Here is a 22,576-nt window from a genome sequence, read left to right as displayed (position 1 = left end):
GTTTCTCTGGTGAAAGTCAGAAACAAAAGTCAGATAGTGTTGATGTACAGAGAGTTGCTTACGTTTTCACATTCCATGTTTTTCAGATTTTTATCCCATTAAAACATTTCTAGTAACAGACGAACACAAAGTGAAGCATAACGCGTCACTGAGGATCAATGACTGTAGTGGTACCTACTGGGTCGAGTAGAGCTGGAAGTCTTCACATGTCCCTACACAGCATGATGCTGCCACCACCATGTTCCACTATGAGAGATGGTAAGAAAGTCCAGAAGGCTGAATGTGCACAACTATAGAAGAACTGTAAGAACTGCTGATTAAAATTTTCAACGTGGTTCTGATCCGAGGTTCTGCAGGTTTTCAGGTCATTTTTATTGATACCCACTCAGTCATTCTGTGGTTCTTTAAGGAACCGTCCTCAGTGAAACCGTTTGTTACATTTAACCAGAACCTCCCTCTCCATCAACACTGATCCGTCCTCCGGTCAGAACCGACTTTCACAGACAAGGAAAGTCCTGATGGAGTCAGAGAAAAACAAAAGTCCATGGAGTCAAACTCCCGTTGAGATGAGGTCGGGTTTATTGTCCCCTGCAGGCTGACCTGCAGCCCGACCCCATTGATCACACAGGGTCAAAGTTCACGGTAACTTCTTTAGACTCAGACTGTGTCCCCTCGTCGATAAAAAGTCAGAGTGAGATGTTAAACAATCTAAAACTCTAAAACTGAATAAAATGAACCAAGTTTTCAGCCGAGTTCTCTGTGTGTGTGTGTGTGTTACTACAGCTAATCAGGGTCACCAGAATCCATCAGAAATCTTTTTGTACACACACAAGAGGAGCTGCAGCTCCCGGAGGCAGCCGAGCTGCATCGTTACCCTCAGAATATAATCTGGCTCAGATGAGAGTTTATCAGCCTCAGACTGCAGTCAGACCTGCGATCTGAGGGATTACTCTGAGCAACCTGAGGTTAAAACCTCTGCAACATTTAGCCACATCTCATCTGCAGTGACGTGACTGATGCTTCGCTCTGCAGTCAAATTCAAAACCAATCACTGATTATTGATAAGTTATCAGAACCATTTCAGTTCTGTTGTCTTATGGCAGCATGCTGGTGCGTCCTGAATTCTCATGTCCATCCCTGCACTTCCTGTTGCTGTCAAGTCCAGTTTATTTTAGCATTTCAGAAACAAGGCAGTTCAAAGTGCTTTACATCATAAAAAACATCATAGTCACCAACTGGGAACAAGGAATAAAGATTACAGTTAGTCAAATGCTGCCATCTGGACGGACGGACGGATCTGATCCCAGCAGTGATTCCTCAGGTATACCTTCAGTGGAGATGCATGAAGAAGTTTCATCAACCCTCTTTAGTAAAATGAAAATGTTTCTGCAAAATGTCATATTATCTAATAAGTTTATTTCCAAACATATTAAAAAATATTTCATCTCCTGAAACTGAATTTTGAGTGTATTTACTTGAATTACTTTGTCAACATATTTAAAACCCTGCTTTCATTTGTAGTTTTAAAACTGATGTTATTTTATTGCATGTAATTTTATGTTCTACAAATTTTTAGGTGTGCAGTATTACATGTTTTGGTATTTATTTGATACCGGGTAAGTACATGGCCAGTGCAGCCATAGCAATACTTATTATTTAAGGTTTATATATAATCAAACTTCTGACCTTCAGGCATTTTTGTGTCTTTTTCCCCCTTTAATTATTTTGTTAGAGATCCACAACTAGTTGTAACAATAGCCATTATTTGAGAAATATTTATTTTAGTTGTAAGAACAATACAGTAGAAATACTGTAAATTGTTTTTTAAAATAAGTTTTTAAAAAGTATTACCACACGGATGTCGCCATTTTGTTTACGCTGCAATGCATTCTGGGTAAATGACAAATGCTACGTCTGATCGCCAAAGTTACTCATTAAAGGCTTAATGAATGACGTTATTAAGCTTTTTCAGCTTGAACCGGAGATAACTGAAATCGACGGGAATGTAGAAATCACACGGCGTGATGAAGATGAGGAGAAGCAAACGGAGGAAGAAGCTGCTGGCGTTTTGCTGCTACCTTCATGAATGAAACAAGGAATGACACGTACCTCGGGTCGGACTGTGTGATCCGGTAAGTGGTTCTGTAGCTGTGTGTCCGGTCCGGGGAGGCTGTTCAGGGTGTAGCATTAGCTCCGTTAGCATTTAAGAGAGTTTCCATTCTGATGTTTCTGTCTTTCACTCAACACCCGGCGGCGGGGTTTAGGCGCTTTGTGGATAAAAACTGTTGCATGTCATTTGTTTTTAGCTTGTTAAGGTAACGAACATCTGTTAGAACCTTCATCAGTTTCATCAACCTTGGGTCTAAATGGCCGTTTTGGTCTAATTTTGAATTTACCCTTATATTTTCACCATAAAAACTATTTACCTTACCTTGTTTGGTATCATTATTTTCAGAACATCCTAAACTTTGTGATTTTACAGTGTTTGTTTCATTTTGACAAAATTTATTATCACATTGGAGCAAAAAACACACACAGAAACAAAATCCGAGTAGAAAAAATATTGATATTTCTACTATAATATTCACAAAAATGTTGAACAAACCATTTTTACAGCCTAACATGAAAAGTTTTTGGGTAAATTTTAAGAACTTTTGTACAAACTTAGTAAAAAACAAATTACTAGTCATATTTTCACCATATTGTGGGTAATTTCCCAGGCGTTTTTTTTTACAACTATTTACAAAATATGTCAATATCTCCATCACAAATTTTCTCCAACATCACAATGTCTCACCCCCCCCACCCCCCCCCCACTTTCAACTATTTACAATATTTGCAAAATGGGTGCCACAAGACAAAACAAATTACTTGTGCCACTGTGCAAAGCAGTTTCTGTCAATCAGAAGGCACAATGGCACATCACAGCCCTCACATTTCCATTGCGTGTCCTTCCTGACTTTGTTCACCTGGAGGCAGTGTCTGCACTGCAGTCTGCCGTTTCTGGCATTTTGCTGAGCACTAATGGGCACAGGAATGTGTTCAGCTGCCTTTCTCCTTGGAACACCTGCCATGTCCACACTGCAAAGCTGACTGGCCATCTCCACATTGAAGTCTTTGTGTGTCATGGGCTTCACTCCTTTGGCTTTGCACAACTCTTGGTGTAGGATGTAGGCATTTGCTGTGGCAATGTCAACCAAATGCATAAGCACAGTCTTGTACCAACGATAAGTTTTCCGTTGTGCAGAGTAATACTGGATGAGTTGATCAGACAGGTCAACCCCACCCATGTATTTATTGTACGCCATGACTGGTGTAGGACATGGAATGTCTTTCACAATCCAGCGTTTCACTTCATTCTTCACCCTCCTTTGCACCGTCTCACCTGAAAACGCAGGATGGATAGTTGAGCAGACAGACACCTCCCGTGTGTCCATCCACTTCACAAAGACCACTGGGCCCTCTCTGATCCATCTCACTGATCCTCTTCCACTTTTTTTAGTGAGAGCATTTGGCCTCCCTTTAGGGCATCCCTTCCTGGATTCCCTATAAGTGCCACAAGCTCCAAACTTTTTGCTGGCCAGGTCCTTGAACAGTGTAGGACTGGTATAAAAATTGTCCATGTAAATATGGTAGCCGGTGCCAAGATAAGATGGCTGAATAAGTTTCATTACCATATCATAAGACAGCCCATGCTCACTTGCAGTGTGAGTCTTGCCAGTGTATAAGCTAAAACTCACAGTGTAGCCACTGCTTGACTCGGCCAACACAAAAAGCTTTATTCCCCATTTAGTTGGCTTGTCTTTCATATACTGGGTCATGCCAGTTTTTGCCTTTGTTGGCACCATCCTTTCGTCAACTGCCAGCTCCCTCTTTGGTTGGTAGTAAGCCTGACAGGCATTGAGGATGTCATCATAAACAGGCCGCAGTCTTGATAATTTGTCGTAGCCTGGTGTTCCCTTCTTTTTGTCATTTTTGACATCCTCCTCAGGATTACTTGGGTGCAAGTTCCACATAATGGTCCTGAACCTGTCCCTTGTCATGACCTTAGCTGGAGTTGGAACAGACAAAAAATGATTTTGTCTCCAGTAGTCCTGGACACTTGGTAGTTGCACCAAGGACATATAGATCAATAGACCAAAGAACCTATACAGCTCCTCTGTGTCTAATTCAGCCCATTTATATTTTTTTCCATTTGCTTGATTTTTTGCAGCATATCTGTTTGTGTTGTCACAGATGGTTTTGACTGTATCAGCTGCAAAAAACAACAAAAACAGCTCACTTGGACTGTGGTTGGACATCAGATCCATCTGTGGTCCTGGTGTTCTCCTTGGTTGAAAGCGGCTTACAACAGGGGCTGCATCTGCGTCCTCTTCAGTGTTCCACTGTCCAGCCCGTGTTTCTGGTGCTGCCTCAGTCAGAGGAGATCTGGATCTTGTCCGAGTTCGCTGCGCTCTCCGTGGTGACCTCTGATGTGTGGGCCTCAACTGGACAGAGCACGTGGGAGTTTCCTCCTCCTCCTCCTCCTCCTCCTCCTCCTCCTCCTCCTCCTCCTCCTCCTCCCTGAATAGAATGGAGGGATCACCAAGCTGGAGATGGAAATTAGCATATAATGTGTTTCAGTGTGCATCTACTCCGATTATAATAATTTACTGTACATATCCCATGCCAAACAAAGAAATAAAACAAGAAAAAAAAAACAAAAACAAACCTCATCGTCAAGCTCAAACTCCGAGTCCGAACCTTCTGGCAGCGCGCCTTCGTCCTCTTCACATTCGTACATGTACTTCAGGGCTTGCTGCGCAGTCATGTAGCGACTCATTTTGACACACACTAAACACTAAAAACCGTCTACAAACACTACACACAAACACTAATGCACACTAACTAACACACGTATGATCTAAAAATCTAATACAAAACACTACTTCCAAAAAATCTAATACAAAACTCTACTAGTAAAATCCGAAATCTCAACAGCGCACCGTTTTCTTCCGCCACAAAACTCTCTCCCCGCGCTGCTGTTCCGATCTCAAGTCAAAATGCCCAAAAATGCTTTCTGATTGGTTGCTTCGGAAATGTGGTGCACTTGGAGGAACTCGGAAAAATGGCTTTCATGTTGCATTCGTTCACTTTTTGGTCATAAAACAACTACTGATTGCACTCAACATGCGTAAAATGCGCACTACGCTATGGCTAAAATGATCGATCATATTCCTGGTTTTATTTGGAAGTAAATATAAAACAAAATCAATATAAAAACACTACTTTTACAAAGTTTGAAGTCTCTACTGTCCAACAGAAATGAAATGCACACTTCTCATGGCGTCTTTTTTTTATACAGAAGTCTTTTAAATGCATGACGTCATGCCCGCCACAGGGCGGGCGTCGACCTCAAAAGGTTAAGTCTTATGGAGAGAAATGCACAAACGTAAATCCTTTGGAAGTTGCGTTCGGCTCTTTCCCGCTGCACTTTTCTTTATGTTTTCATGTGTGATAAAAACTCACCTCACTATTTTTAAATTACAGGGAACGCTGTCTAAATTTATAAATTTACACCAGTCAAACGCAATAGGATAAAGAAGTACTCAGGTAAAGTTAGCCTTCCTGTGTTCAGTCTGTAGACTCCAGTACTGAACACACCAAACTGCCTCATCTACCCAGCATGCATTGCGAAAGTGGAAAAAATGGCGCCATCCATGGTGGAAAGTATAACAAAAGATTTATATATTTTGAAGTAATTGTGAGTTTTGGCATATAGCAAACAACATTTTTGTTTAGTTAATAGGAAAATTAAAACATATTTCGGCCAACAAAATACTTTGACATGTTTACATGGTAAACAAAAACAATAGAAAAATAAAATGTGCAGTTTGTTTTCGAAAAATCAAAATGCAAAAAACATTTCAGAGCAAGTAGATTTGAGAAACTACAACCCAAAAATAAAATATCAAGAGGGAATCTGAAACTAAAGTATTGTTATGCTAATATTGATACAAACTCAGTCTTGGTATTGATATTATGAATATTTTGAATTTTTTCATCCACCTCCAGCAGGAGCCACAGATTTATTTCTGTTATTTTCAGTTTGCGTAGTCAAACTTTTTCTGCTTGTAGATTAAAATGTCTGAAGATGGCAGCAACACGTTCATCTGTCGTCCGGCTCTCAGAAACTGAAATCTGGCTGAAATCCACAGAACCGCCCGGTATTTACTGCTGGTGTTTGAATTGAACTCTGGTTGCACATTTTTCCTGAACTCGGCTCTGAATTGAAGCATGATGAGCGTCTCGGTGGATCTGCAGTGTTTTTGTTTTAAAGCCCTGAGCGTATTGCTGTTCGGTGATTATCGAAGCCGCTGCGGCTGCTTGCAGAGCGCAGCCTAATCAGTGATGAATGTCCTCCTCTTTGTTATTGCAACAGCCGACCCTCTCCAATCACCTGCGCTCTCATTAAGCAGCCATTGTGATGAGACCGGGTTCAGGAGGTGCTCTGATAATCGACAACAGTTCAGTCTAGATTAAAATCCAAGGAGAGAATGGACCCTGATTGTCTTTTCCTCCTCCCCTGCAGCACGACTCCAGCTCCGCTCACGCCGCAACCTCTGAGTGTCACCTTTAGAAGTAATGAACTAATTTGACCTACGAGCGACAGGAGGAGGGGCGGGGGCTTCTGCTGACGTTCATCTTTAAAATGAATGATATGCAGGAGCATCTCTGTGGGTTTGTGTCTCAGGGTGCCATTGCAGGGATGGAGGTCATCCTTTGACCTCTGACCTCTGGAAACATGACAACCATCACTCCGTCACCTCTGTGTTTCCAGATTTAGTTTGTCAGAGGTTGAGCTAAGTTCCTCTGATGGTTTCACAAATGATTCCTCTTGCACTTGAGAATCTATAAACATTGGCTTGCAGCATTCAGTCCTCCTGACCAGCAGGAGGCGACAGCGGAGAGAAAAACTCCCCTTAACAAGAAGGAACCTCCAGTAGAGCCAGAACCAGAACCAGGCTCAGAACCATCGTCCAGCTGCCACAGAGACTGGATGTTTGAACAGAGACAGAAACACTGAGCCAGGAGAACCTTCTGTGTTGGAGAGAAGTAAAAATTTTAACAGCCAGAGAGGAAGAAGGATTAGGTGATGGCAGCATTATGTCAGCTGATGTCCCGCCTCCAGGAAGGAATCACAGCCAATCAGAAAGCCAGATCAGATGAAGTGGCTACAGAGAGAAAAATTACTGAGAGATAACAAAAAGTTGACGTTTCTGACTTTTCCCTGTAAAGAAGTTGGATTCACTGCGGTTCCTTTTGGAGTTCAGGTGCTAACGTCAGGACGGTTTGCTAACTGTGGTAAACAAGGTGTTGATGTTTTTCTTTCTGATTTCCACAGAGAACGTTTCCCTCATGTTTGACTGCAGAGTGATGTCTTCAGTCTGCCTTTGTAGAGTTAATAATGAACATGAAGTCCAGGCTTAAACCATGTAGATTCTGTCCTTTGACATAAATCTCTGACTAGCAGAGTAAATCTCCACGGAGATTTCTTCCTTCCAGACATGATCTTCACTTTAAAGGCAGCGATGGAGTCAATGACGTCTGAAATATTCGAATGGAAATGATTTCCCAGCTCGTCTGTTGGGTTACAGCGCAGAGGTGAGGCGGAAGAGCAGATCTGACTGAAGGTTGCTCTGATCCCAGCAGGAGGCCAGGCCTCCGGCCCGGCTCACTGGTTTCCAGCCTGAAGCGAGTCCAGCTTCAGCTCTGTCAGAGATGGAGCTCCGTCTGGAACGTACAGAAGATGCTGCACATCCGATTACCAGGACATTTAAAACGGGAAGTTTCATCCGTTTGGTTTCTCTCTGGTTCCTCCACTACCCACCATCCAGCAGGGGGTCAGAGGTCAGAGGTGCTCTCAGATGGAGTGATGGGATCAGCTGTTTAATCTGAAGTTTAAATCTACTGCAGGCGGCTGGATGTTTCTGGAGAAAACAGCTGAGTTAACTCTGACGTGTTGATGTGTGTTTTCCCTCTAACCGTCGGTCGTCGTCTCGCTGACGCAGCTGCAGACTCACAGGATGTTTGACCCAAATACACCCACTCATGGGTGGACAAGACGTTTGGAGACTCAGGTGATGTTGGAGCGATGGCGTCGTGTGAACGTTGGATCAGTTTGTGGAAAATTAACACGAGTGACTGGTTTGTTTCATAAAGCCCCGTTTTCAGTGCAGAGCAACGAGATAAAGGGAAACCTTCAGCCATAAATCTGATATTTTCAGGACATTGAATATGCAAACTATCGAAGGCGGCCAAACATAAAATACAAGAGATTAATCAGATGTTGCAGTGGATTTATGTCAGTTTTTAACACCATGAAGCCTGAAAGAAGCGGATCTCATGCTCAGTGTGTTTCTGCTCCTCATGGAATCAAACCTCTGACCCTGACTGATCGCCGTGGAAACAAAGCCAGCTGATTTTAATGAAAGCTGCTGGGTTTAAGCAAACACCCACGCTGCTGTAGTGCAAGCTGCCAGCTGAATGAGATGCCCTCTGGGTTCAAAGGTCGTGTTGTTCCCGTCCGCGTTCGCCCATCGCGTTTTCAAGGAGATACAAGCCTGATGTTAATAAAGCCGAACTATCAGCCGCCTGATTATCAGCAGAGAGCAGAACCACCAAAGAAAGCCGTGTGTGTGGGTGTGGGTGTGTGTGAAAGCAGAGGAATGATCAGAGTGTGAACGTGTCTCTGAGCTGATCCAGGGTTGGCAGGTCAGAGTGTTTTAGGTCCTTCAGAAAGTTTCCTAATGACAGAAAAAGAAGCTAATCTTCCTGTGAGATCAGAGAAAATTTTCGGCTCCTGGGAACGTTTCAGGTTTTGTCTGAACCAGACCAACGTTGCGTTCGTCACCGTCGCTGTGGATGGACCCAGGACAGCTGACGCTCTGCCTCCACTGACTGAACGGACGGCATGTTTCTCAGAATAAAACCAGAAAAAACCCTGGGAGGAACCTGGAGAAGCTTCAGGTGGTGACCTCTGACCTCTGCATTCAGAACCAGCAGACAGAACCTGGGAGGAAAACATTCGACCAGAAAACAACCGGATGTTCTTCAGAGGCGCTTAAAGATTTTAACTTGATTAATCCAAATTTCGTTTACATGCTAAAGTTCTATCAGGTCGGGAACCTTTCTGAGGAACCGTTCTGTTTGCATGTTTCTGGTGCGCCCATTAATCTGATGCACAGCCACATCCGCTAACAGCAGTGATAGACGACCAAGCTGCTTCTCTCGTCCTTCTAACTCTAGCGATCTGATTGGACGATGGAAACACCATTGTTGTGCTGAAGTTGTGCTAAAAGGAGCTAGCCTATCAGCGAAGCTATGCTAGCCTAAAATAGCATCTGAATGCTAAACACATAGCTCCTGATATTTATGAGAGTCATCTGGTTACAGTTTCTTACAGCAGTGAAATGAAATGTCCCTGTGGTGGGTCGGTCATCTGGCAGTCAGCTGAGCGACCCAAAGGCCCGGCTGAGGAAGAGGAGGATCAGGGAGCCAGAAATAGAACCATGTCTCTTACTGCTGGACATTTTAAGACGTGTTTGCAGGAAGAATGAACCAAAATAACTTCAGGAACTCTTCAAGAGTTGGGATGAGGAATGGGAAAGCCTTCCTGGTAGCAGCAGTGGCCAGATATTCCCAAATGAAACGGAGCTAGAGAGACTGACAGGAAGAGTTTAGTCCGTCTGCGATGTCAGTGAAACAAAACCATCAGAACCACACGCAGCGATCTGTTTCACCAACCAGCATCCAGAGATATTCACCCAGGCAGAGCGAACTCCTCTGATCTGCAGCCGCTAAAATAAACCAACAGGTTATCCAGACCAGCAGGTTATCTGAGGAGCTCCCAACAAACCTCTCCTGTTCCCAACCTGAAGCCGGAGCGTTCCGAGATAACGGCTAGAAGCGGGATTCATCAGGGACTCATCGAAGGGCCTGAAGCATTACGCACAATAACGTCAAGGAGATTTAAAGTGGCTGCAGTTCAGCCTGTTATACTGGGAACCATTACATCCAAACTCCATTAGTGATCGTGGATAAAGATGATTTTAGAGTGAGGTTGAGTCAGCGCTGCGTGTAGCAGCGTGCAGCCGCGCCGGTTTCAGCTTCACATCATGACATCATCTCACCGCTCTGCACCAACCTACAGATAAATCTCTGCTCCTTGTCAGCTCACAGTGCAGACACAGAATATTACTGTATGTCAAGTTGCGCTAAACTGCATGTTTTTACCCTCTGACCTCTACAGAGGAGCACAGGACGGAGGGATGAGAGGAGGAAGGGATGCAAACCAGTGGAAGATAAAGAGGAAAGAAGAGAGGGAGGTGGAGACAGCCAGAAAGTCACTTTGTCCTCAAGAGTTCAGTGTGGTTCTGCATGGTTAGTCTGAGCAAATACTTTGGATTATTATCCGTTTCTGTGTGTGTGTCGGTGTGTGTGTGTGTCGGTGCAGACACCTCGGTCCTAGCTAGAGGGAATAGCAGCCGTCACCCGGAGCTCGGCAGCAGCTGCTCTAAATTAGACCGAATCAGCTCCTCTAATTGAAACTCCCAGGATCCCTGCCGCTCCCTAATTGGTCTACCTGCACCCTGATTGGTTACCTGATTATAATCGATTAGTTTGCTCAGCTGGCCCGGGACACAGAGACGATGCAAACGTTTAGAGGATGACAAACTAGATAGTGGTTCTGGTTCTGAAGGACCGGGAGAAAAACCGATACCAACCAGGTACTGATCTTATTTAGACCATAAAACCTCACAGTAGTCCTGCTGTAATGATAGTTCACTGATTATTTTAATGTGTTGTACTTTAGGAAGTAAAGTATCTACAAAAAAGACCCGTAGTTAACATGAATCTCTTTATTCTAAGAAAGTAACATGGAAATATTGATTTGATGTGATTATAAAACTCAGACCTCAACCCAGAGGAGGCTAACCAAGTTTTATTGACAATAATTTGGATGTGCTGGATGATCGGTGGCTCTAAGGTCACACTTTGTGAAACAGAAAGGAATAAATTAGTTACTGGGGATTGTTTCACCTGCAGAACCAGATGAAGATTTCCTGTTACGCCTGGTTCACAGGGACGATTTTTCAAAACCTGATGGACTCCACGCATGCTGATAATAAAACATAAATGTATCATGTTTGGTGGTACAGTGTGTGATGTTGAGCTACAATCCACACCACAGGTGTCAAACGCCAGTCCTCCAGTCACTGTCCTGCAGGTTTTAGATGTGCCATAAGTGCAAACACTGGAATGAAACGGCTTAATGACCTCCTCCTGGTGTAGGTCAGTTCTTCAGAGCCTTAATGACCTAATTATTCTGTTCAGATGGTGCAGCAGAGGCTCATCTAAACGTTGCAGGACAGCGGCCCTGGAGGACTGGAGTTTGACACCCCTGATCCACACAAACAGACTGAAAATCCCGTGAAACTTCTCCAGACGAACAAACATGGCCGACTGGGCAGAGTCAGTGGAGAAATTTTAAAAGACGTCCGCTGACTGCAGCTTCTGTTCTGACTGATACCACTCTGGGTTCTACCTGCCAGGTCCAAATCAATCCTCCTTCACCGTCCTTTAGCATTAACACATGAAAGAGGAACCAGAGAGGACAATCAGAGACCAGACAGAACCAGATTTATCTCAGAGTCGTGTTTTCTCTGTGATGATGTCGTCAGGCGCTGATTGGAGCTGATGGATGTTGATTCTGCTTTGCTGCGTTGATGTTAAATTGGTTTGTTTGATTACCAATCAAGGCAGCAGCGTAAGGCGATCAGCAACGTTAATGTCTGCAGAGAAAAGTTCTGGTTCCGACATGTCTGGTTCCCTTATTGGACCGGATCAGTTAGATACCAGCTCAACTCGTCTTAATCAGTTCAGATACAAACACATTTATTGCTCTTCATATGAGCCAATAACAAATTAATCAATCAGTAACATGACCCAGTTCGGTCCAAATCACTCAGAGTCCAGAGGTTCTGGAGTCTGAAGTTAAGACTGAAGATTCAGTTTGAATAAAACGCTCTGTTCCCGTTTCCTCCCAGAGTTCTTGTGAACCTGAGTAAACGTTCCCAGTTTGGACTCGTCTCCACATGAACCAACCATCTGATGTGAAACACGTGAGGCTCTCTGCCGTCCTAAACGCCGTTTCACCCCTGCTCAGGTTCTCACTGCGCCGTCCTGATCCACTTCTGGGTGGGAGGGAAAGCGGGAGGGGAAGCGGCTCCTGGAGGCGGCGGGACATCCGGGACTCCAGAGGGACTTCCAGGCAGCGGCTGCTCACAGAAACGCAGTTTGGACCGTCTGTTTGTCGGCTCCGCCACGCCGCTTTACGCCGCCTTCATCCATCTTTGTCTGCCGCTGGTTTTCGCTCTCTCCTCCTCCTGCTCCAGGTTTAACGCTCCTCACATCGGGGCCTGAGGGATTATGGGATGTTTTCACCCGGCGGCTCATTAATAAGGCATGTTCAATGATTCAATCGCAGAAATTCACGCAAAATCAACAGATCCCCAGATTTTTATGCGCTGATGTATTACTGTGAGTTTATTGTAGGTTTTTGGCAAAAATGGTAAAAAGCATTGAGTCTACGTGATGCTAACTCCCACCTGCAGGTGGCAGTATATTTTATTTCTACACCGTTTCATGTGGAGTTATTGATCGACGTGGCGAGTAACAGAAATCAAGTTGTTTTGGTTCTTTATAGAATAAAAATGTTTCCACTTTTTCTTACATATGTAGGTTTTGAGGTTTAATTAGGAAAAAATATTGTTAAATATTTCTAAACTAGCTACACAAAATCAGTGATTTTGATAGAAAATAATCAGAAACCCAGTCATGAAACGCTGTAGGGACTGATTATTGCCACTAAGGGCTTTCCGTACCGGGTCATGACCCCGCCATGTTGTAGCTCTCAGCATCCATGGAGGATTTCAGGACCAACTCTTCTTCTCAACATTGCCTCAAGGTTTCTCCTCGGCCTCACAGCATTTCAGCTGGGTTGGCTTTTTTACTTTGACTAGGCCGTTGAAGCCTCCAGTCGTGCTGCATACCAGCAGCTGTGTTTGGGATCTTGGTTCTGTTGATGACCCAGTTTGGACCGAGCCTGATGGACTCATGTTTCCCTCTGGAATGACAGCGATCCAAGCCCAGATCATCATCCCTCCACCGCCGTGCTGGGCAGGCAGTACCGGGTGTTTTCTCCGTCCGTCATGGCGACTCGTCTCCACTCCGGTCCCCTCTGTCCAGAGGACGTCTCGTCCCTCATCCAGGCGCCACTCTTCTGACCTCATGAATCTCCAGATCGGTTCCATGTTTCCAGAACCTTCGTCTGGGTCAAAGGTTCTGTGATTTTGGCACTTCATGGCCCGGTCCACCAGATCATGAATACGTTGCTTTCAGATTTAATAAAAGTCAGCAGAGGTTTGTTAGAAGCTCCTGTGGGGTTGAAATGCCCTCCGGCATGGTCTAGTCAAAGTAAATAAGTGGATTTAGAGGTGATGCGAGGAAAACTCCAGAGTGATTGGACCTGATAAGTACCAGGTCCAGTTAAAGGTGCAGCTTGTTTCAGAAACTGAAAAATGTTAAGAACTGAGGAATACTCACTCTCTGAAAGCCTCTTCCTCCTCCTCCTCCTTTTCCTCTTCTTCCTTCTTTTCCTCCTCTTCTTCCTCTTTCTTTTCCTCCTCCTTCTCGTCTTCCTCCTCTTCTTCCTCCTCTATCTCTTTGTCCTCTCCTCTTCCTTTTTCTCTTCTTCTCCTCCTCTTCCTCTTCCTCCTCCTCCACTGAAAATACTTTGTGAATTATTGTGGTTATTTCGCCATGTGCCTCTACTGTTTGTAGAGTTAGTCATAAATTATCTGCAGTAATTTGGGTTACTTAGTTTGTCAAAACAGAACAAAATGGGCTTCATTTTTCAAAGTCATATTTTCATTGTGTTAATCTTTCAATTATTAAACTAAATATTTAATTAACAATCTAAGTAGCTCAAATTTGGCTCAAATTCAGCTCTGAACCAGCTAAATATTTAGTCAGCTCTGAGTTATATGATTAGCTAATTTACTTGCAGAAAAGTGGAATGTTAAACTAAAAGCTGAGAAGCTCAATATAAACTCTGAATCCTTCAGCGCTGATTCATCTGCAGATCCGCTGTGTCTCAGATCTAAATGTTGTTATATTTATATATTCTTTTGTAACTGTAACATTTATAAAAGAATGATTCACATGGTGAAAATCTGACTTTGAAACTGAACTCCTCATTTTCCCTCAGACTAAATAACCCAGATTAATTTCTGACTGAGTCGTTGTAATCGTCGCCCCGTCCTAAGCAACCTGTGACGTCCCGGTTTGGATAAAATGTTTCTGAGCAGCAGCAGATCAAACCTCTGATGTTCTCGTCTGTCAGCCAGACTCCGTGTCCTCTCCGCTCGTTATTTTTCATTCCTGGTCCTCCAGCTTTTTCTTCTCCTCTCACAGCGTCTTGTTCAGCTGCTGCGTTCGGAGACGCTCCGGCCTTTTAGCGCTCCCTGGATGGACGGAGACCAGCTGCTCTCTGGCACATCTGCTGCACAGACCTGGACGTCCTTCACCGTTTGGGGACAGATGTCTTCTCTTTGGGGGACAGCGGCTCAACGTCCTGCAGAATCAGATTAAACGCTGAAGGAGGGAATAATCCTGGCTCGCTGTGCAGCGGTTTAAATAATCCCGTTTGGAGCCGTTCTGCTGAGAGTCGCTGGATTGAATCTGAACAGGAAACAGGAAAGAACAAGAAGCCAATCAGACTGAAGGTTTGTCCCTCCTGTTTGGTTCAGTGTGAACATGGTGAACACAGAGCAGAGCGAATATTTGGATCAAATTTATTCAAATTCAAAATCATTTCAGCTCCAGGATTTATAATGAACTTTAATCCAAACTGTCCAACATTTCGGCTGCAGTTTATGAAACACGATGAATGAACAGCTCTGGTTGTTAAATCTGCTGGTTTTCCAGCGAGTTTTTCTCTTCCTCGGGTGTTTAATGCCTGCTGCTTCAGGCTCATGACCTTTAACCTTTAACATAGGACTGCTGTCTGGGACGATTCCAGATAAAACCGGTTTATTCCGGATCGTTTTGGGTTGTGGGTTTGATTCCTTTGTGATGTCGCTGCAGGCTAATTGGTGCTGACCCAAAACAAATTTCTTTCTGACAGTTTGAGGTTTTGAGGGCCGTTGTTTGTGGCAGAGCGCAGCCTGCTGGAGTTTATCCTTCATCAAGGAGAGTCCGCTGAGAATCCTCATGATTTATCGATACCTGGCGCCGGTTTCACAATAATACAAGATGAAAAATGACACGTTTAGCTCGAATCGATGGTTCGGAGGGGAAGGAGCCAGAAAGCTGGTGCAGAGCTTGGGATGGTCCCTCAGCTGAACCGGCAGCTGTGTGGACGGACCACACACATTCATCACCGGGTTCTTCTCCCAAACAGAGATGTGCTCCTCTTCATCACTGTCTCACCCCCCGTTTCCATGGTTTCCATGGTTCCCCCCTCTTCCACCTGGAAGCAAAGTGCCCACAGCTTCGCCGGACTGGAATTGATGCCGGGTCAGAATCATTGCTTGCCGCTCTCCTCCGCCGCCTCGCCCACAGAACGAGGCACAAAGTGATTATTGGTGCTTTCAGAAGGAGCTTCCTGTTTCAGGTCTGGAGAGCGGCTCGTTTCCCCCTGCAACGGAGGAAGAGGAGGAAGAAATGAGAGCGGGAACAGACAGAATCCGGCCTAAATTGAAATGTTTGATCTGCTGATCTCTTGAACCCTGCTCTCCATCTGAGCTGCTCCGCTTGCTCTCCTGCTTCTCTCTGACATTTGGACCTTTTCCTCCAGGGTTCCTCAAATGATTTTTTTCTTTGCTTATGTTTGTTGTTGTATTTTTATCCCAAATCTATAATCCAACATCTTGGTGAGTGGAAGGATCTTCTAATCATTGTCGGTGCAATAAGAGAAATAAAAATCTGAATCTGAATTATTCGTTGTGCCGGTGAAACTTTGTGAGGCTTTAATTGGATCAATAATCGATGCTGTACACATAACAAACAGCCTTGTTTAAGGATTTAGCAGTGCTGAAAAATAAATAGAGCACCTCTATGAATGTTAAATGGAGCATTGTGGTTTAAAGCAACATCGCTTGCAGCCATATTAAGCCTTTATGTATAAACAAAGGTCAGAGTTAGAAAAATGTCCTTCATGGAGCAGAAAGCAGGAGGAAACTCAGATCAGAAATCACACGCAAACCGCTGAGCGGATCAAGCTAACTGCGCTAAATGTTTCAGAGTTAGCAAAAAGGCTAAAGCGCTAAGCGAAAAATCAGCTGATCTGTTCATCATCCTGAGGAAACTTTCATCTTTTATCACTGAGAGAAAACTGAACACCTCACAGTCTGTGCCACAGCGCTGGTACCTGAACGCCTCACGGTCCGCGGTTCTTCACTGGTACCTGAATGCCTCACAGTCCGTGCTGCTTTGCTGGTACCTGAACGCCTCATGGTCCGTGCTGCTTTGCTGGTACCTGAACATCTCACAGTCCGTGCCGATTTGCTGGTACCTAAACGCCTCATGGTCCACGGTTCTTCACTGGTACCTGAATGCCTCACAGTCAGTCCGTGCTGCTTTGCTGGTACCTGAACGCCTCAGAGTTCAAACCAAACCCAGACGCCTCGGGCTGCCGGTTCTGACTGCAGACGTCATCAGAACCCTGAAGGGATCCGTCTTTATTCCAGATGTTTTCAGCTGCCTCAGTTAATCTGAGGTTATCCTGGATCTCCATGGAAACGCTCAAACTCACACATACAGCAGCTGTAACCGGACCTGCAGAACCGAACCGGACTCAGAAGCAAACAGACTCCTGCAGATTTAAAGCTCCTAGACACAGATAACTTCTACCCTGTGTGGATCTATGCAAATGAAATGCTATCTTGTTAAAATAAATGTTTGCAGAAACAACAGGAGTCATGCCAGAACCTGGTAACCATGGCGACAGCACGCTGATGCAGAGAGGACTGAACAGTTTGCAAACAAAAACGGAAAACCTTCATCCCGGTTCTGTTCTGGTAGATCCCGGTACTGCTGTGTTTACGGCCCGGACGGGAAGTCCAGTACACACAGCGACCAATCAGAGCGAGCCGTGACTTTCTGATGCAACCAATCACAGCCTCGGCGAGTTTCCATCATCAGATCCAGCAACAAAGTTAGACGAGCATAAAATATGGCAGATTGAGCGGCTGAAGCCTGGATGCTGAGTTTTGTGGTTTGTCTGATTCCTGAGATCAAACTGTCATCCCTCCATGTAACATCGCCGCCGCGCCATTATGGAAACCAGTAAAACGTGGAGCTGGTTTACTGGGAATGACTGGATCAGGACTGTGTGTCTGCCGGAGTTTTGCATTTAAAGAGAAAATAACAAACGTGCTACATGTGACGTCCTGCGTCTGAAATGACTTTTATTATGCATGAATCTCCATTAACATGCAGCACAATTAAAGCCACACTGAACACTTCCTGTCCGTCCTCATTTACCGTCCCTCTCCCCTCTGCCTCCATCAAATCGTCTCAATCAGGTCAGTGAGTGGCTTTTCATCAACACACACACACACACACAGAGGCTGCCCTGACACCGCGCTCCATGGGGGCGGGTGACACTGATGACAGGGTGACACAGAAATGAGAAAGTGTCAACAAAGATGGAGGAACAAAAGGAGCAGAGGAGGAAGAGGAGGAGGAGGGATGAAGCAGCAGCTCAGGATTAGCGTGACTGTCAGCTGCTGTGTGGCTGCAGAGATCTGCTCTCTCTGCCTGCAACATGGGCTCAGAGGTTCTGGTTCTGGAGAACCAGGATCTGGATCTGAGGTCTACTGAAGAGGTTCAGGTTGAACCTCTTCAGAACCTTGGTGGAGAGCCGGGTTGGACCAGCTCTGTTTTAATATCCAAAAACCTTTCAAGCCTGGTTTGAATTAGAATTTGTTTGATTTTAATACATTTTATTTTATTTCCAAAAGTAAAAAGAGAAAAAAAAAAGATTTTATTGCTTTGGCATCTAAACTGGACTCAGTCTAAGAACCACAGGTCCGGTTCCAAACCCATCATCACTAGATGTTTGGTCATAATGCAGATTTTGGTATCGATCTGAATTTGGACAAAGTTTATATAAAAATTATCATTTGAGAGAAAATCAGAACAAAACTCGTTTGAGGTAGAAATCAGAAACTATTCAAAAACTAAACAAAACTTCAAGAGGAAATCTGGAACTAAAGTATCGATCCGATACCGACTAGGTATTGATATTATTGATACTTTTGATCAATCTGCCCACCTCTAGCATTCCCACCAGTTCTGTTCAGTCCGCTTTAATCTGTTTGTCTATATTTCCGGTCCGGTTGGTGAGGTGTGAATGCTAATTGACCTCTGACCTCTGGTCCTCCAAACCTCCGTCTGGGTTCAGTTGAACTGAACTCTGGTTTGGTTTGAATGTGAACGCCAAGTGGACCGGAGACCGCTCCAAAAGCAGGAAGTGGACTACAACGCAGGGCATTCTGGGTAAATACAACCAAAGCGAACGTGCTAGCCTAGCGCCAACAGCAGAAATGGCTCCTGGTCTTTAGCCAAAGACTAAAGAGAAATCCTCCAACACTAAAATCTGACGCCTCCATCTTGTTTCCATCTGGTGAAGAAGGAAGTTGCTCTCAGTGTCTTCAGAGGTTTTTGTGTCGTTTCCTTCAGTGGTTCTTGGTGCAGCGCCCCCACAGGCCAGGAGGGGAACAGGTTGGTTTGACTCAGAGCAGAGAGGAAGAGAACCACAGCAGCTGGAAAAAGTGATTTAAATTTTATTTAAAATGTTATTATTTTTGATGTAAAGAGTCGTCAGAGCTGTTGTGTTTCGGTTGAGGGGTCGAAGCCTCCATCAGTCCAGTGTTGGTGGTCATGATGTCTGCTGGTTCTATTACTGTGGTTCTGCTGCTGGCCTACTGAGGACTGAGGAGATGTAAAAATAAACAGGGAGGAAGACAGGAAGGCACAAAGAGAGGAGGAAGGGTGGGGGGCTGATAAGAGCAGAGAGAAGACGTACGGCTGAGGCGAGGCGCAGATAGAGCTGGATGTATAAAACAGGTGCCCTGAAGAAACAAAGAGCTGCTGTGACACAGACCATGAGATTGACTGTCAGAGGAAATAAGTTTGGCTGTTTCACACTTTGTCCACAGAAGCTTATCGCTCAAGCTAGGCTGTGTGGGCGTGCGTTGGTGTGTGTGGGGGTGTGTGTGTGTGTGTTTATGTACGATGAGCCTGGACACTTTTTTCTTTTTGCTATAAACTTCAGGAAATAGTGCAATATGTAGAAAACACAACTTTATGATTCAGCACTGCAGTAACAGGCTGTTTCAGGTTTATTCTCTATCTGGACCAACTTGGATCAGATCAACTTTCTTCTTCTGCTCCTTCCAGAGAAAATCAAGAAACATTTTCCTGGTTCTGGACCAAGAACTCAATTAAGATGAAGTTGTGATCTCAGGAAGAGGGTTGTGGTTTTATTTAGGGGTAGCAGGCGAGTGTGGAATGATCAGGTGTTTGGTGTGGAGGAAGCTGAGTCGATGGTTTTCCACTGGGATTCTTTGGGAAGTAGAAACAGAGCCGAGTCGGTGTGAAGTGGTTCTGGTTAGAAATCATTCTGACTCCTCTCTGCTTTAACCCGACTCCAGTCCATCTACATATAAAGTCCAGTTCGGTCGGTGAAGTGTGAATGCCAAGCTAACCCTGACCTCTGACCTCTGGTCCTCCAAACCTTGACGTGATACGGTTGACGTGAACTCTGGTTCAGTTTGAATATGAACACCAAGAGGACCAGAGGCCGCTCCAAAAGCAGGAAGTGAACTACAGTGCAAGGCATTCTGGGTAAATACAGCCAAAGCTAACATGCTAGCCTAGCGCTAGCAGCAGAAATGGCTCCTGGTCTTTAGCCAAAGACTAAGGAGAAATCTTCCAACTAGTAAAATCTGACGCCTCCATCTTGTTTCCATCAGGTGAAGAAGGAAACTGCTCTCAGTGTCTTCAGAGGTTTTTGTGTCGTTTCCTTCAGTGGTTCTTGGTGCAGCGCCCCCACAGGCCAGGAGGGGAACAGGTTGGTTTGACTCAAGAGAACCACAGCAGCTGGAGGTGAAGCAGACCGTCAGCCTAAAATGCTGACGGTTGGAACGACTCAAACATGCTTTGAGTCGTTCCAACATGGATGAATCTCAGAGAAACTAAGTACATCCATCCATCCATCTTCTTCCGCTTATCCGAGGTCGGGTCGCGGGGGTAGCAGCTTCAGAAGGGAGGCCCAGACTTCCCTCTCCCTGGCCACTTCTTCCAGCTCTTCCGGGGGAATCTCGAGGCGTTCCCAGGCCAGCCGAGAGACATAGTCCCTCCATCGTGTCCTGGGTCTTCCCCGGGGCCTCCTCCCGGTGGGACGTGCCCGGAACACCTCACCAGGGAGGCGTCCAGGAGGCATCCTGACCAGATGCCCACCTCAACTGCCTCCTCTCGATGTGAAGGAGCAGCGGCTCTACTCTGAGTCCTTCCCGGATGACTGAGCTTCTCACCCTATCTCTAAGGGAGAGCCCAGCCACCCTACGGAGAAAACCCAATTCGGCCGCTTGTATCCGCGATCTCGTTCTTTCGGTCATGACCCAAAGCTCATGGCCATAAATGAAGGTGGGAACGTAGATCGACCGGTAAATTGAGAGCTTCGCTTTTTGGCTCAGCTCTCTCTTCACCACGATGGACCGGTACAGCGCCCGCTTGACGGCAGACGCTGCGCCAATCCGCCTGTCGAAGAAGGGAGCGGGAGATCGACACTAAGTCATGAAAACGTAACTTAAAGCATTTCTGGTGTTCGGTTGCAGCTGATAAATATCTGTTTGAAAGCTGCAGGAACTTTCCTCCTGATCGTCCCGTTGATTATTCACTGATTGATGTTTTAATGATTGGATCTATGGTCCAATCAGGCAACAGGAAAGTGGATGAAAATAGAAAACTGATCACTGATAACATCAGAATCAGTTTAAGGAAACAGAGTTTTAGTTTTATTTAGCTGCTCATTTGAACAAACTCACAGTGAAGTTTTTCTTAGGTTTTCCTGTAAATATCGTCTTGGTTTTCTCCGATCCCATTCGGTTCTTCCTCTCCCGTCTGTCTTTGTCTCCATTCATCCAGCAACCTTCATGTTTTAACAGTTTATTTTTATCCGTCTCAGAACAAAGCGCCTGATCGCCAACCTGAGCGTTCTGTTGGAACAGACTCAATAATCTCCCTAAAATCAGCAGCGAGTCTCAACTGGAGCCAATGTTTCTCTTCGGGCCGGCAGCTCTCAGTAAAAGCTCCGATTTAATAGACAGTGAATGTTGACAGCTGGAGGGATTTAGCGCTCGGTCAGAATAGTTACCGTCTGGGGAGAGATGTGTCTCTGTGATGAAGCTGAGCAGGTTTCCATTACCATAAAACATGTTAAGTAGCTCTGACCACTAAATAAGTGATTTTACTCGTTTGGTTTCTGACCTTTAGCTGAATTTAAGTGATGATTATGTTTGAGGTCAACAGAGCTGCTGGCAAATGATGACAGACGCTGTTGAAGCTGAAGGAATGAGGCAGCGATGAGGGAGGAGCGATGATGGCTGCTGACCGGGTCTTTACAGGGAAACTCTGGCTGGACGCTCAGAGCCGTCCAAACTATCAGGAACCACTGATGGATTATTGGGAACGATGCACCGACCTCACTGTCAAAAACCGCTCTGCTTATTTCAGCTGCAGAATCTTAAAACTCTTTGAACTTTTCCTCACCAACACAGAGAAGAGCAGAACTGGGACATGATGTTCAGCTTTTAGCTTTTCTTTACGATAAAATATGAAAAGTGCGTCATGTATTTGTGTTCCTCCTCCTTTGCTGGTTCCCTCCTGAATGAAGCTTCGTATAAAGGTCAGCAGATTCAGAGGTTTATTAGAGAAGAACCAGACTCAGCAGGCCGAGGCTACTGGTTAGCACCGCGAATTAAACAGTTAGCAGTGCTAATTAAACAGTTAGCACCGCTAACCATAAAGCATTAATGAGAAACATTAGCTCCACTATTGCTAAAGTACTACACCAACATGCTTTATTTTATGGAAGCCAATACTAACATGCTAACTTCAACCATAGCGATTCCCACCATGTGTCAAGGACACAGCAATGCATTCTGGGTACAGAAAAATGATATTTGCTGCTCTGCATCATGGGACCATCTCAAACAGATTCGGAGTCTGTTTTAGGATTCTTGTTATACCAGAATATTCTGGAAGGTTATGACAAACTTATGAAAAAATTATGAAGATGGTTTAAATCAGGCTGTTTTATTTGGAATGAAAACATGACAAAACTTTTCTTTAACATTTTTATTATTTGCAGTAAATCTAAAAACTAAAAACAAAAACCTAAACTTCAGGTATATAATGTCCTTAAAATTGAGTTTAAATCATTTTTGAAAGACTTGGCCCCTCG

The 22,576-nt window shown here is 44.8% G+C and overlaps 1 protein-coding gene and 1 long non-coding RNA gene across 4 annotated transcripts; one reads left to right on the top strand and one right to left on the bottom strand.

The window, feature by feature from the left end:
• Nucleotides 1–2,678: 2,678 nt before the first annotated feature.
• LOC116711204 (piggyBac transposable element-derived protein 4-like) lies at nt 2,679–4,945 on the bottom strand. Of its 3 annotated transcripts, XM_032550605.1 has the most exons (4): nt 4,712–4,945; nt 4,563–4,589; nt 2,869–4,529; nt 2,679–2,772 (listed from the first exon to the last, which is right to left on the bottom strand). In XM_032550605.1, coding segments are annotated over exons 1-4 (1,800 nt in total). In that variant the 5' UTR covers nt 4,823–4,945; the 3' UTR covers nt 2,679–2,771. The 3 variants fall into 3 exon arrangements, with proteins under 3 accessions (XP_032406496.1, XP_032406497.1, XP_032406495.1); XM_032550606.1 differs by lacking the exon at nt 2,679–2,772 and having other exon boundaries at nt 2,821–3,343; nt 4,546–4,589; XM_032550604.1 differs by lacking the exon at nt 2,679–2,772 and having other exon boundaries at nt 2,821–4,529.
• A 24-nt stretch (nt 4,946–4,969) lies between these two features.
• On the top strand, nt 4,970–21,586 carry LOC116711205 (uncharacterized). The gene is made up of 3 exons (XR_004337187.1): nt 4,970–5,406; nt 10,364–10,367; nt 21,576–21,586. It is a non-coding gene; the product is annotated as an uncharacterized LOC116711205 (long non-coding RNA).
• The last annotated feature ends 990 nt before the right edge of the window (nt 21,587–22,576 follow it).

The sequence above is a fragment of the Xiphophorus hellerii genome, chromosome 20 (genome assembly GCF_003331165.1).
Source record: "Xiphophorus hellerii strain 12219 chromosome 20, Xiphophorus_hellerii-4.1, whole genome shotgun sequence".
NCBI lineage: Eukaryota > Metazoa > Chordata > Actinopteri > Cyprinodontiformes > Poeciliidae > Xiphophorus > Xiphophorus hellerii.
The sequence above is the reverse complement of the archived record's forward strand: the minus strand, read 5'-3'. Positions and strand labels throughout refer to the sequence as shown.